Consider the following 15518-nt stretch of genomic DNA (forward strand, 5'->3'; position numbering starts at 1 on the left):
TGGCATTTAAAAATAATTCCCACCGCAATTGCAGCAAAGATATTTTTTTTTCGTGTGAAACAATTACGATTGATTATTTCCCAAACAATAAGCGATCATAGATAATTAATTGTTCACCTCATGACTCTATGCGGGTTTCTTTTCCATTTTTATCTCTTGCATTTTTCTTTTACTTCCGTTCCATCATATTACTTATACAACACTCGCTCGCAAAAACACGGTTAATTATCATCGCGCGCTCTAATAATCTGAATACGATAATTGCAGAGCACTTTGTACAGCACTCCTACGTTAATCGTACGCGACATGCATTTTACTGCATTACGACGAATGAATAAGCAAGCACCATCCGCGTTACCATTCGCTCGTGACGTCTTCTTAAATTGGCATTACGAGCAAACCTATCGAGCAATGGGTAGATGTAGAAAATTTATCTATGTAAAAGTAGCACAGTTATATTGTCGCTCACGAATATCAAAATATGAAATTAATCGTGATGTCTATTAGAAGAACGCTGACACTCGATTTGCTTTGCGCAGGCGAACCGTGGGGATTAATCCGTCGCGCGGATTTAGCTGATAATGGCTAATTGTTTGCGATCGCGTTTATTTGGTACTTTGGCGTTTCAAGGGATAATAATGCTACGAAAAACTAAACGACTCGTGCAACAGCGACGGTTCGAGTATTGAATCACGAACGATTTTATTAACAGCGTATTGCATATATTATGAGAACATATAAACATTGGGCGTGTTAATTTATTACAATTACGGATACTTAACTTACTAGGAGATATATTGTGAACATTCTGTTTAACTCTTCGTTACAAGGATTATTTAAAAAGAAATTTAAAATAATGCGCGCTTTGTAACATTTACTATTAATAAGAAAAAAGTTAACGATCACGACGCGACGTTCGAAGATCTACAATTGAAAATTCGGTGATTATAATACAGTGCACAATTCGTTTCGAGCGCGTAAGTCTCGGGATTTGCTATCAATAAAAGATTGATATATTATTTTTTGTTATTTAAAGTTGGATCTAACGACTCGCGCTCTTCGTCGAAGAATAATGCGCGAATCGTATTTACAATGGCGCGAATTTCCGGCGTAACGCGAGATATATTCGGATTCGAGCCTGGCGCAAGGAAATAATTGTCGCCCGTAAATATCAGAAAACAACGGATTAATTCTCATTCCTTATCACCACGGTTCCCACCTACGCGAGCAAACTCGGCGAGAATAACCGCTCTGATAATCGCCGTCTCGGCGCGCCTACAAATCGCGAGAATTAATTCGCCGCGTGGGTTTACAATTGCTAATTGTTCCCGATCGAGCTTACTTTTGGTACACTCACCGCGAAACGTTTCAAGAGATAATGACGTTATAATACGCGAAGCGATTCGCACCCCCTGCTTAACAGTTGTAGTGTCAATGTACGAGCAAACGAGATAAATGTTTAATATAAGATACATGAACATACGAGCCAAATCGATTAATTCCACAAAAACGAAAAGCAGGAGATTTATTTTAAAACATAAAAAGTTAAGTATCAATCGAGTACTTTGGCATTAAAATTTAACAAAATCCAGAAAGTAGAGTCAATCACTTTAATTTGGTGAATGACCCATACGTCAAATATTCTGGCTCTTATTCTAAATTAATTCCAGGAGATCGTATTATCGGATCGTGATTGAAATTTTTATCGCGTATACACTTTGACGAATAAAATTTTACTTTTATCAAGGGAGGTATTCACGGTAAGCGATTTACTATTGGCATTATCGAGTTCATTATCATCGATTTATTATTAGCCTTATCACGTAATAAAACGGCGTAATTTCAATTAGTCAATAATTTATCTGGTTAGATTTTAATAAATCGAAAAAGGAAAATTGAATTTTACAGAAGTACGGCGGATACGTGGTAGATATAGAAAAAAAATCTCGTTGGCGAGGGGGGAAGGAAAAACTACGCAAAGAGAACAGGATGTCTACTTCACACAAGAGAATAACTCATTAACTCGGTGACTTATCTACAAGCGCGGTCGTAAATTCCCGAAATTCAGGCGAATAGATAGGGGAGATACCTTCGCGTAAAAAAGGCAGGGAACAAGAACTATGTTTGTCGGGGGTAATGCAAGAAGATGCAACCTGCGAGCGTATCTGCAAAGGGTACCCTTGCTCTCCCGCGCGCTTCTCGGGATGAAGCTCCTCGACTCCGTGCTTGCGGTCTGCTGCTGCTAGTCCGAATTTCGCCGTTTGGTGCTCTGTATCACATTAGGTAGGAGTCCCGTCACGGCCAGCGAGGATAGGGCAGGTAGAATGGCAGGGTGGAGGAGACAGGGGGCGCTAGAGAGATGGAGAAAGGCGAAAGCTCGCAGGGGGTTGCAGGATGGTAGCGGCGATGGTAATGACGACGACGAGCGATGGCGAGAACGAGGGTCGCGGGGGGTAGAACAAGAAGGGAGAGAGGGTGCGCACCGCAAGCTCGAAAGTTGGGAAAAAGCCAAGGAAGGGGTTGTGCTTGGTGCGCGGGCCAGCCGGAGGGCGCAAGCTCCGGGTCTTCCTGTGCCCTCCCACTTGGTTGCGCAATAGGTGGAGCTTTCCTACCCGCCAATACATGTCCCGGGGAACGCGTACTCGATCCCGAGCAACGCGAGCAGTGCCGAGCCGCCGCCACCGCCACTGTCAGTCCTTCCACATCCACACGAAAACGCGCGTCCCACGTTAGTGGCACCGTGGTGTGTGGTGGCCCCTCGGCGCCGGCTCCGCTGCTGCTGCTGCCGCGCAATGCGTGGCTGATCAGGTCAGGAGGGTTGTCGAGACCCCGGTGAGAGGATAAGGCCGCGGAACATCACCCGCGAGCGTGCCCGCGGTAACGTAACCGCGGAGCGGCGAAGGACGGGCCCAGGAGTCCACCGAGTGGCGGGATATATCGTAGGGATGTATGAGCGAAAGGGTTGGGTTGGCAGGTGAAAATTAACGCGGACTCACGTCGTGTGCTGTGTACGCGGGGAGAGATGTCGGTGAATGTAAGAATAATTCTGCTAATGTGGACCGATGTGCGTGGGGAAGTCGGTTACGTGGTACAAAGAGGGTGAATCTCTGTTATCCCGGGTAAAGGCCAGTTGTGCTACCGAGATATTGCATTCGGGACTCGTGCAACACCGCTCTATCGAGGATATTTTGTTGATGATGACGGAAACGCGTATATACATATGTAGCATGCCATAGTATTCCGAAAAAAAGTACATCAAAACGGATATTCTCTTTCTTCTACTTTCACTTCTTAAAAGGAGGAAAGTATGGTTTGATCGAGGAGTGATCGCGTAACGGTATTTTTCCCGAAAAATACAATACAGTATGTATTAAGTTTCGGTTTTTGATTGCCAGCATGTATAAAATTGTGCAACAATCATTTTTATAAAAATTCTTGATTTGAATTATGCATCTATCATTATAATAAATAAGATTTTTTTTTTAAGTTTTTTTTGGCTGTTTTATATTTACAATTGTTGAGTGATAATTTAGCATGCTCTCGTATCGTAAAATTGTTTCGTCAGTGTTAAAAAAAAATTTTATGAGAACGGTTTTAATTGAATTATATGTTAAAATGCATTACTCGATGCATGCAGAATTCTTTGAGAGTTTTCAGTAATTAAACTGTTTAAACACATATGAGATTATATATAAACAAAATTTTATGAATTTATGATTAATTAAAAAAAATATATAATTAATATAAAATATTTCTGCTTGGATATTGCAATTTCTTTTTTTTTTTCGTGATGTAATTATATTAATAACTACGTAGTCGTGCGTTATCATTTCTATGTATATTTTAATAACTTTTCTTCATCGTAATTGGAAGCAAACTTTTTTTTAGAAGTGCATTATTATAGATGGAAATTATTTCCGAATAAAGCGCTGACAAAATGCCGGGTGTGTCTATACCTCGTGTGCTATCGAACGGTAGAAAGAGATTATGCTCGTAACGATACATAGTTCGAAATATCTAGTACGATAAAGCATTCGAGAGATGCTGCATTCGTTGTTTATCCTAGATAGCTAAAAAGCGTAATATGTCCGATGCGACTGAAAAATTTAAGCCACGTGAAAAATAAATTTATTAAAATAAAACTCCGGCGGTTAGTGTTAAACAATAAATAGAAACCAAAGAATACCGTTTGCGAAGAAAGGGAGAAAATTTTCATTTACAATACGTACATATATTTAAAATGCAGCTTATGCTTGTTTGTTGAAATATCTATAAATTCTTTTTTATTAATTACATTTAACTTGCATTTTAACGAGGCTTAATATTCCACATTCGCGATACGGCGCGGAGAGCGGCGCATAATGAATAAATTGCTCTTTGACGACACCAATGGTATTTTAATTGTTGCCTTGCATTACACTTAACTCCCTCTTCTGCAATTTTGGTGCATAACGTATAGCGCGCGAGGCAAGTAAATTTAGGTAATGAGACTTTCCAAACATGTTAGCATGAGCTCTTGTTTGCCAGATGCGCTAACACATAAATTCCTGTTTGCCGCAGCACATAGTAGCTACGAAATATACTTCAACGGATGCTAGCAATACACTTCGAAATCCCTTATGAATATATCTCTGATTTCTCACGTGCATATTTCACGCGATTTTGCGGACGAGCGATATAATTTCAAAACGACTTTCGAGGTTTAAAGGAAGTCGTTGTAAAAATTCGGTCCTCGCATGGCCGAAAATCGATAGCCTTGAATACATTTCGTCTTTTAACCGCGACTTTTCATTTCTTTTCACGCGCGTCGCGACATAGTTGGCTGGCACGTGGAAAAACAGTACAAATAGAAGTGATGTGAGATTTAAAATGCAAATATGGAAAGAGAATGAATTTAAAGCGATTCATAAATCCGGAGGCTGAAGTAGAGTTTACATATTGCAAGCGCAAACCGAGTTAATGAGTAACGAGATAAATACGCCATTTTCAAGTTATGCATTAATTTAATTTCTGAGATGTCGGCCTTTATATGCGGAGAAACTCTTCAGTGTCGTAAAATATTCTCGCGGCTTTTGTATTTCAGTACGATCTTTAGGTAACGGTAGATTGTACCTGGTTGCGAGCTGCGAGATCGCGCGAGAAAGGTGTGCCGTCCATCGATGTCGAATTTCCTCTCAGTCGGCTTTCAGCCGGTAGATCGCTGCCATCGATTCTGTCGGATCTCCCGTCGATCGCTCCTCGTGCGTATTAAAAAAATTGCCCGTGATTTCGCGTTGTTCGAAACGATTTTTTCCTCGACGCATCCGCTATTTTTTATTTTAGATATTTTTCTCGCGTCGTCTAAAATATTTTCCACGATATCTACCGCTATAATATTTTCCCATCGCCGGCCCATAATTCTCCCTCGGCATTAGAAATACCTCTGGATTAATTTTGTTTGTTCGCAAATAAATGATTTTTAATTTGTATGCGATCGATAATAATGTTTTTAAATTCAGTCAACGTATCGTATGTATTTAAAAAAAATTATTGTCGAATGTCATCGAGGTGATTAACGAGATCAGGTGTTCTTTTCGAATTGCAGATCAAATATAAGTGCGCGCGTGTGGTTCGTGTGTGTGTACATGTGCCATCATCGCCACCGTCCGCAGCAGTAACGAAAAAGAAAAGGGCTCGACCCGTAGTGGCCGGAATCACCGAAAAATGGACGCGACACAGCAGCGAGTTATTTCCGGTTTGCTTTGGTTCGTCCTCACAACATTACACTTTGGTAAGTCATTTTAATTGTTACAACTTAACGTACGCGGTGCGATGCGCCAGAGTACAGAACGTTATGCCAGTTTCGAGGAAATCTTGAACGAAGGAAGAAAGCAGTACAACGCTTCTTTGTCTGCTTTCCGGAACAATGTTTTAGACATCAATTTCGCGATTTATTTTATTTTTTGTAACTTGCACGTCTAGTTTATAGTCGGCGTTAATATCACAATAATTAAACGCAGACATTCGCAATTTATACGTGATTGTGACTACGCAGATAGCTATTCTTTTTTTTTTTTTTTGTTTCCGTATACCGTAAGAGTCAATACATTTATTCAGCTCGCAACAGATTAGCATCGTGACGTGCACTCCGAGAAAGCTGTGTTGTAATAATTTAAAATGGATTCGCGTGCGGTGCATCGCGCTACAGAAGCAGTGCAAGCAGTAACCTGCAGTTATTGTTATTATGCCGCGCCCATTATTTTGCGGTAACGTTCGCCTCTCTCGGGTTTTGTTATTACACAAGAGAATTAAATTACGCGGCCTTCCGTTTCACGGTACAGGTGCGGATGTGAGGGAAATGTCGATCTTACGGAACATTTGCCGGCCTCTTCTCTTGACCTCTTCGAGAGAAAAGTACGCGACTATTACGTAAACTTCGTTAAATCTCTCTGCGTGTTTCCACGTTAACTTTCTATCCGTGCACAATTACTTCGTGCCTCGCTCGAACTATTTGTAGTGGAAAGAATATTAACACTGAAACTTACTGTATAGTATAAAACGCACGTCGGCTGCGATATGATCTGAGTGAGGCAAGGTTTTAAAATTTCACACGACTACAGACAATTTACGACCTTGCTCTATCTTTGGATACTGTCGGCTTAAGAAGCACGGTTTGCAACGAGTTCTCTCGGTATACTTATTCTGTCGGTTTCAAAGAGCTCATATTTCTTAATATGATGCCGTTCTGTATTCATTTATGCAAAACTGTTACTACATTTATATACAAAATTTAAGAATAAAATAGTTAACCTTTCAAAAAAAAAAAAAAAATAAAAAAATACATTTATAAGCATGAGAACAATTTATAAAAAAATTTATAAGATTAGTTATTTTCGGAAATGATTATGGAAAGAAAAATAATAAATAATGGTAGTTCGTTAATATTTAACAATCATATTTCGTATACGTAATTGATTGTGGTGGATCGTCGTATTACTTCGTAAAAGTAGCAGCGCCGTGATATCGTCGCCAACGTTTGTCGCGATTGCAGTCGTAATTTGAAAACTTTTAGCGACTTAGAATGTAAATTATAAAGGAAATCGGGGACGCAGACCGTCTTGACGATACCGCGCGTCGAGTACACGGCGGTAAATACGTCGCCGTAATTGCATAATGGTCACGGTGTGTCCGTGCCGAGATACCGAAGCCCTGGCCTGGTTTTTGCTAGAGGACTTTCACTCGGCATCACTATCTTTCTCTTTCTTCACCTATCTCATTCTGCCGATGGTGGGTCGCTTTCCGTCTCGTCGCTCGTTCCTCGCTCGTTTCCTCTCAAACGTCGGTCTCATCGACCGAACTCGCTTTCAAACCAGTTCGCCATCATCGGTGAATCGAAGGGCTCCGCCGAAATCGTCGGATAATCCATTTCAGCGATTTCACGGCGAACACAAAAGCGCGAATAAGTCAGCGTTATCGTACCGTATCCTCCCCCGGGAATTCGATTTGTCTTACCTTACTTAATATAAAGTAATACCGGAATTGTCCATTTCGTAATTATTTAACACCGAATAACTATAAATTGTTTTAATTAGAAATATTTCGTAGGAATATTAAATATTTTCTTATTAATTAATTTCGGTATATAAAAAACAATCGTTATTCCGAAAACTGATTGGTATAGTTTTGCAAATCTTGATTTTTACAACGGCTTATTGCTGTAAAGCTATCGACCTCCACTATCGTATAAGTATTAAGGAAGAATTTCTACACCGCTCGTAGAGAACTGTCCGAGGCCAAGAATACTCTATGATAAAAATTCTCGCTGACGATCACCGGCGTCCACTTCAGAGGTACTACGACAGATTCCAAACATCGAATCGGTGTGCAACGTACACCAACGCGCGAGTATCGGCGAAACGAGCGCGTATAGCGCCCAATAAACCCCGGTCGAAGCCGTTCGATCGCTCTCGACGAATCTCGAATCGGACAATACCCAGCCTCCTGGCGCGGATACGGTACCCTCTGTTCGTCGGGATAACCCGCGATGTCTCTCGGGCATACATGTATACCCGCATGTTAACGGCTGGAATATAATACCACGAGAGAGCACCCCCGAGTCCCCCTTTTCCCGGTTGTACTCGCGCGCTATCAAACACGAGAGGTGGAGAGAAAGATGCGCATCTCTCTATCCGCCGAGCATCGTGTATCTTTATCTTCTTTTCCGGGGATTACTTCCGGGTCAGTGAGCCAGTCTCGATCGCGTTCGTTCTGCGCTCTTACAGATTATACGGGGGTACTTGTTGGTGCGTGACGCAAGGCGCATCCCGAAGCGCAGCGTAACTGGTAAGCCGCGAATCCCTCGGGCGTCGCGAGCTACGTCGTCTCGAATCTCCGTTCGCGGCTCGGATATTACACGAATCCGTGGCACTGACAATATTTTACGAAAGATCGATCGCTGATCGCTCGACACATCGGCTCGCGTTTCACGAGTACTTAACCCTCGCGGAGGTAGGATATAAAACGCGCCAAGCCCAACTGTCTCGAGCGTAAAACTAGTCGAGAAACTTTTCGATTTTCGTCCGATATCTGGACGTTATATTGTCATTCTCTTGACATCTTTTGTATTAACGAGCATAAGTCACTTTTTTTTTTTTTAATTAAATTATAAATTTAAAGACGTGCTCTTGTAAGACTTTTTAGAAATTCACGAACATAATATGCGGTGCTTGTCTCATTATCGCAAATTAATAGACGATGGGAAATATCTTTTGTATTGCGTCTATGCGATTATATGCCTTCCCGATATACGCGAAACACGTTTGTTTTCTTTGTTACTTTCCGGTACCGTGGGATTATCGAGTTTCGGCCTACGGTCCATAGTATTTAGCTTGCTCAGCCTCACGATACGCTACGGCGATAGTACTCGTCGTAGTAACATTCGTAGTAAGCCACGTAATGGTACACGTGAAGGCGTGGGTTGCGCAAGCGCTGGGATACCCTTCATAGATGTGCATGTGTGAATGCGATCGTCCGGAGGATTTGCGCGTGTGTGTGACGTGCACGTCGTAATCGCCTGCGCTTTTTCGCGACACGAGCTTCGTGTCTGATAACTAACGAGAACAAGCTGGATGGACGAACAACGCGTAGCGGTGTATGCTATCTATTACGAAAAATTATCGCTCGTCGTGGCGATTGATTTCTAGGACAGCTCGCCGCTTTTCTGCCTTCTCCTCGTTTTCGTTCGCGCGACAAATCGGAAGAGTATTTGCACGGACAATACGCTACGAGAGACGCTTATAGATGCTTACGTCGCTTGTACAGTCAATACTATCGATAGATCGCTATTTTTTTTTTTTTTTTATTTACACCTGCATTTTCGCTATTTTTACTATTCCGGGAAAAACCTTTTTTCTGATTATTATCGGTAGTAGTGATTACTTTTTCAGGCTAAGATCAGAATCTTGTCTTTAATGAACGATAGAACATAATAGTAGGCTTATAATTGCAGTTATATTGCTGTTAGCGTTTTTTTATTTTACGACAGGTTTTAAATAATAAAACAGCCGATGCATCATTTTATGTAATCATTTTACAACCATAAAAAAAATTATAGTCTAGAAAATTATAAACCTCTCAATTTTATAAGGACTATTTGTAAAGTAGGTACTCGACAATTATTCGCCTTTGACAAAAGAATTTCTGAATGATTGTTACTTATATCTTACGCGGTGCTATAATTTTTTTTAAATACATTTAACGTTTGAGATATAATGAGATATAATTATTATGCTTTCTGGAAAGCAATAATAAAACATTCGTGGAGCTTGAAATAGTAATTGTCAACTCATCCACTTTCCATTCTTACTAGAAGAAACTATGCGCGTGTTATTTTTTTAAGAGACTCCAATTACTACGAAAAAAAAAAAAAATTATGGACTTACCAATCTGCATGAACTTCAGCGGAGTTGTAGAGTTCTGCCGGTGACTGTAACATAAAATGGAAAATATTAATGTAGACATGCCAGTATATTAGTTAATTAAATTAATAAAAAAATAAGTTTTTTTTTTAAATAAAGATTTTATTTAAAAAATTAATTCTTACCTAAAAGTTGCTCCGCTGATGCAGGATGCCCGTCCCGGGCCTGCTCTTCCTCTCAGATGAGACGTGTCGAGTCATCCTTCCGCGCACTGGACACTCGCGAACGCGCCCGATAAATTACTGTCACAAAATTTAATTAATTCGCACGATAGTCCACGACACTCCCGTTACAAAATTTTTATATAAAAGAATGACGCACGAATACTTTGCGGAACTCCCAAAACGACCGACGAACCGGCTGCGGTTCGTATTCGTATTGTTTCGGCGTGCGACACTTTTCTTCTGACACTTTTTTCCAACGGGGATGTCAGGCTGGTGCTCCTTCGACGAAGGTCTTCCTCTGGATTTTTATCTGAAACAAAAAAGTTATATTTGATTAGCAAAAATGACGAAAATTAAACGTGCTGCGTTACAGTAATTATGACTATTCTGTGCGAAGTATTCGGCTTCACAGACACCCTACGCGTATACGTTATCGATCGCGAAGGTTAGTTCGCATCAGCTAATATTGTATAATAATATACAGTTGACTATGCACGGCAGCCGACCGGCCGGCACATATCTACGTTTCACGTGATAACCGCGCGAGATGTGTACGCTGGGCGTGCGACCGATCTCTACTCTCGGTCACTACGCAGCCATAAACATATGTTAACAGAGATTTTCAGGCCTCGTATTCCTACCCCACGAATGAATATCTCCCGAATCTATCGCGGACTGGTCGATCGAAACTCTTTTCCCTCGAGCCCGACTGTACTTATCGACGTTCCGTTTACGGCAAAGAGACGAATTTAATGTACGCCTACACGAGGTTTCCACTTATTTTGTATCAAAAAGACGTAGTCGTTGGTACTCACAATTAATCCGGGAAGGTAATTCACGCCAGATTATGTGCCCCTGGCCCATCGATTATGCGTAATTCTTAATACATACGGACCGGCTGCTGCGTACGTGCGTTTCGCTCGACCGCTTGAGAAGGACAGAGCGAGAGTGGGAGTAGAGGGAGAACGTATCTCGCGCGCAGCACGTACGCCGCTCACCCTTATCTTTTTTTTTTTATTGCTAGAACAATTTTTGCGCACGCTTCACGTTTTTTTCACGTATTTTTCAAAAGATCCCAGTTGCGAATTAAATCGAACCTCAAATCTCCGACTTGACAGCCGACGTTGGTTAAACAGGATATGTTATATAGTTACATCTTATGATTTCGGCCTTGCGTTCACTACGCACCTTGACACTAATGAAAAGAATTTCCAGCGCGTTAAAAGAATGGTATTTAGGCAACGCGGCATTCTTTCTCACGTTCTTGATCTAGAATTCTAGATTACCATTAGAAGAGTAAGCGACGTGCGCGCTCCGTAATGTCTAGTGTGTTTCAAAATTGCGGAATACCCTCCTCGGTACTTTAGCTTTCGAATCTATTGATATAAAAATTGCAAAAGTTACCGTGAACGGTGTCCCACATGTACAGCGGGGTGCACTCTATGTAATTGGAGTCGGTAAGCGGGATACATTTAATGCGTATACTTGTTGCTCGATCGCCAGATGTGCGATTCCCAGCGTGGCATTTATATGGACGGTGGAAGTGATGAGCATACGCCGTCGGCCATCCCCAAATTCTGTGGCTCAAGCTTAATCGATGTAAATGGGCGATTAGTGCGAGAGAAAAGAAAATAGAAAAAAAAGAGAGCGAGGGAGAAGAGAAGGGTAAGAGAGCTTCCTTCGATCGTTCTTTTCTGCCATTAATCGCGACAATCTGTCGTAATTTACCACCTGTGAATAACCGCATTACGGAAATAGCGTCATTCTTTGATCCAGTTTAAATCTCGACGAGGAAATAGCGAAATTTGCGATCTGCAATTTCATCGCTGCGTCTTTTTTAAACCAGTTTTTTTTTCTTTTTTTTTTTTACAATTGCACAAAGATTCGTCATTCGTTAAATGATTTCGTGATTTATAATACGGGTCATTGACTTTGTTAGAGGCCAGACGAACGTCAGGCTGATCACATAGCACTTTTATGGCCTTACGATTGCATTATCACTTCTGTCTATTTCAATTCTTAATTATCGCGTTGCTCTTAGTCTGAAATTTAATATTCTATGCTCCGAATAATCAACACATGTGCTTTTTTTTATTAATACAATTTTTAATTATTAAAATTTTTATATCTTATACTATTCTCTGGAACTTTTTCAAGCTGCAGAATATTTCTGTTATTTCACATATGTCGTCATTATTCCAATTTGCTGCATATAATGTACATATCGAAATAAATATGGCTTGATGTGGTTCGCGAGCAATCCATATATTTTTGGAGGCATTGTGTCGTACCCGACTTTACGTAATCTCAGATTTTCGGTCCCGGCTTACTGGTTTCCTACGTTTTGAAGTTTTCCTTTGAACGTGATCTCGAGTTCACCTACATTGCGAATTAATCGATCGTATTGACACTTGAGTTTTGTATAAAAAAAACTTATCGTTCCCTTTTCACAGATTTTCTCCACCGTCTTGCCCTTTGTTCCTTTTTGTCAAGTCTTTCCCTTTGCAGCGCGATACCTCGGCAATTGTATCGCTTTTATCCATTATCAAAACGAACAACTCGATCCCGCGAGGGTGAAGCCGAAGAGTAACGTTGAGAACAAGAAACAATTTAACTAATGGATATCGGCCGGGAAGTTGACGATTGCGTTGTGCTTCACACCTTTATTTCATCACGTTTAGTTGCAAGCGGAGTGTAACAACAAGAAGTGATCGAAATAATCGCTCATAAAGTTAAGAAAAATAAATGAAAAATATGCAGCACATAATAAATTAAAAAATTACGTGTTTTTATACGATTCACAAGAGCTTTTTCTTTTTTCGGTCGATACTCCGTGCTTTCTATTTCCGTATCTTTTATGCTCGTGCAACGACGTTCGATGGTCGTCGTTGTTGATACGCGATTCGAATTCCTACCGAAATCGATCGATGTAGACTGGTATTCACCTGAGGTACAACGACGAGAATGCAGGCTGCGGATTTGATGTAATATAACGCGTAAAATTGAAATAAATAGAAATTACCAACCAAAGAATTATACGTACACGTGAAATATTAGATTGCCCAATTTATGAACGTTCGCGAATAATAAACAATTAATATAATCACTGAGTCGCATTTCAATTTAAATTAAATTATTCGGTTTACGATTTGCAGCAACAAGTTAGCGATGGGATATTCCAATTGACTTGTCGTCGATTGTATGTACCTCAGACAATTGCCATTTGCGCATCTTCAGAGTACATGATGCTTTATTAGATAGGCGGAAGGAGGTACATGTTCCGTTACGAGATCAATATCGACCAGTCGTTCTCCTCTATTTCTCTTCCAAAAGTGCTCGTTAATTACACAGTTAAGTGCGTGAAACTAAGAAAAAGAAATATTATATAATTCTCGATTTAAAAAATGTATGACGCGCAATAAAAAATACAAACATTTAGCCCTATGTTTTAAAGATAGCTACGCCGATAGCGCGATCCTTCGAAGCTCGATCAAGATTAGCGTTAATTGCCGTTGCAGCCGAGCCTTGAAAGTAGTGTCTTCCGGAGTAGGTCAGCCATTAATCGGGCGCGACTTCGTGACTTCCGGCCGGCTATCGCACACGGCACGCTACGCCACGCGTCATCGTCATCATCGTCGTCATGCGTAATGCATTGTAATACGGGTGCATGACAAATGTCCTAGCACGATATCATTATCGCCCAGCCTCGCGCTGTCCACCTCCAGCCCCCGTCGACGGGGAAGCTTCGTCGGGGGCGATCCGCCACCTTCGATCTCGCTCCCCCCCTCCGACCTTTTGCGCCCTTCCTCCCCTTCTATTCGACGATTTCGGTTCCCACGAAGCGCGTTACGTGAACCTGCCTCTACACGAGGTACGTAAATACGTGTATGCTGTTCAATCGATATGCGACGGCACCCGCATCTGCGTGTCTGCACGTGTATGTGTGCATGTCTATGCGAACGCAGGGTGAGGGGAGACATTCATATCGCGGTGGAACTCAAACACAAGTCGGAGAGAGATAGAGATAGAGAAATAGAGAGGGATGGAGCCGTGTAATATCGCCTCCTTTACCTACGTGTTGTACGTGCTATCGATACGAGACCGTTTGGTATGATCCTTCGTTCATGATCACCTTCGGAATATGTATCGTGAATATGTCGAGATAACGCAAGCATTTATCGGCTATTGTATACCTTACAATTAAATGTTTATTAAATTTTTTAATATATGGTACGTGCAGTTTTTTTTTTTTTTTTTTTAACATTAACGTGTAAGAAATAATGAAGTAAATAAAATGATTAATCGCGAGGAAATATCTTTTTTTTATGGTCAAACGGATAATTTGTCATATTACATAAAGAACGTGGTCCATTTAACAATGAAGGAATAAAACGAGAGTAGGGAACCGCGTAAATTTCTAAGCGCGCGACAACCGCGGCTTCGTAAGGTGACGTTTTTATTTTAACATCCTGGGAGCGGTTTCTCCGTGGTGCGACTTGAGCCACTGGTTTTGTCCCCGCGGCACGCGTTCTATTTTCTCGAAATTCCATTTCTCTTGCTGAACGACTCCCTGGTAGCGCTCGAGCCGAACGTTAACTGATCGACCGGGAGAGGGTTTCGCGCGTGATGTTTCCAACACTCGAGGGCCACGCGAGTACTTACGTCGGATGGCAAACGCCGCCACTCATGGGCAGAGAACCGACAGGGACTTTCCCGTCGCACTCGTTACGTTCAATGAAGTATGAGCGCATTCGGGCCGCGGTCGCCAACAAGAATTGCACGATTCTGTCAGCACGATATTACGAGGGACGACGAGACGGTGGTCTTAATGCATTTGGCGAGGTAGCTATGGTACGCATCACCAGGCACCCTTTCTGCAAGCTCAGCATCCACCCCGTACTCTCTCTCTCTCTCTCTCTCTCTCTCTCTTTCTCTGCCTCCCTTCACCTTCTCTCGTTTTCTATTCCTATCTCTCGTTCTATCCTTCCCTTTGTCTCTCTTTTCCTCTGTGTTCCTATGTCTCTCTTTATCCTCTCTCGAGAGGGTATAATAGCCCTAAAACGAAGCGGGCGAGGTTCTTGGCTTTAATCTCTTAACGGGCAAACGACAAAAAATATCAGTCTTATTTCTCCTACGGGATGGAAGCCGTCGACTTGCACGTTCGATTAAGAGATTACCTTGTCTGCGATAATTATCAGCGGCGATGCGCGGTTTTTGTTTAGGACGTAGACCTTTTGTATGGATTTTTCTTTACTTCTTGTTCCGCTGACACGTTTTATTAAAAATTGCGAAATTTATATCTGCCAATTTTCACTTGTGATTATTAATTTTGTAGTAATTTTGTTCAATACAGTTTTTTTATTACAATATGTAAAAATTTCACATGATTGATAATGAA

At 41.4% G+C, this 15518-nt stretch overlaps 1 protein-coding gene across 6 annotated transcripts in view; it reads left to right on the forward strand.

The window, feature by feature from the left end:
• The window catches only part of LOC139106006 (protein Skeletor, isoforms B/C), a 54885-nt gene that overhangs the window by 13153 nt on the left and 26214 nt on the right, over positions 1-15518 (forward strand). For 2 of the 6 annotated variants that reach the window (XM_070662465.1, XM_070662473.1), the window contains one exon: positions 5585-5770. In XM_070662465.1, the coding sequence (XP_070518566.1) occupies positions 5704-5770 (67 nt within the window). In that variant the 5' untranslated portion in view covers positions 5585-5703. Of the gene's footprint in view, positions 1-2021; positions 5771-15518 lie in introns of those variants that run through there. The other 4 variants (XM_070662456.1, XM_070662447.1, XM_070662482.1 and 1 more) reach the window with 4 other exon arrangements.

Source organism: Cardiocondyla obscurior, linkage group LG01 (genome assembly GCF_019399895.1).
Source record: "Cardiocondyla obscurior isolate alpha-2009 linkage group LG01, Cobs3.1, whole genome shotgun sequence".
Taxonomy (NCBI): Eukaryota; Metazoa; Arthropoda; class Insecta; order Hymenoptera; family Formicidae; genus Cardiocondyla; species Cardiocondyla obscurior.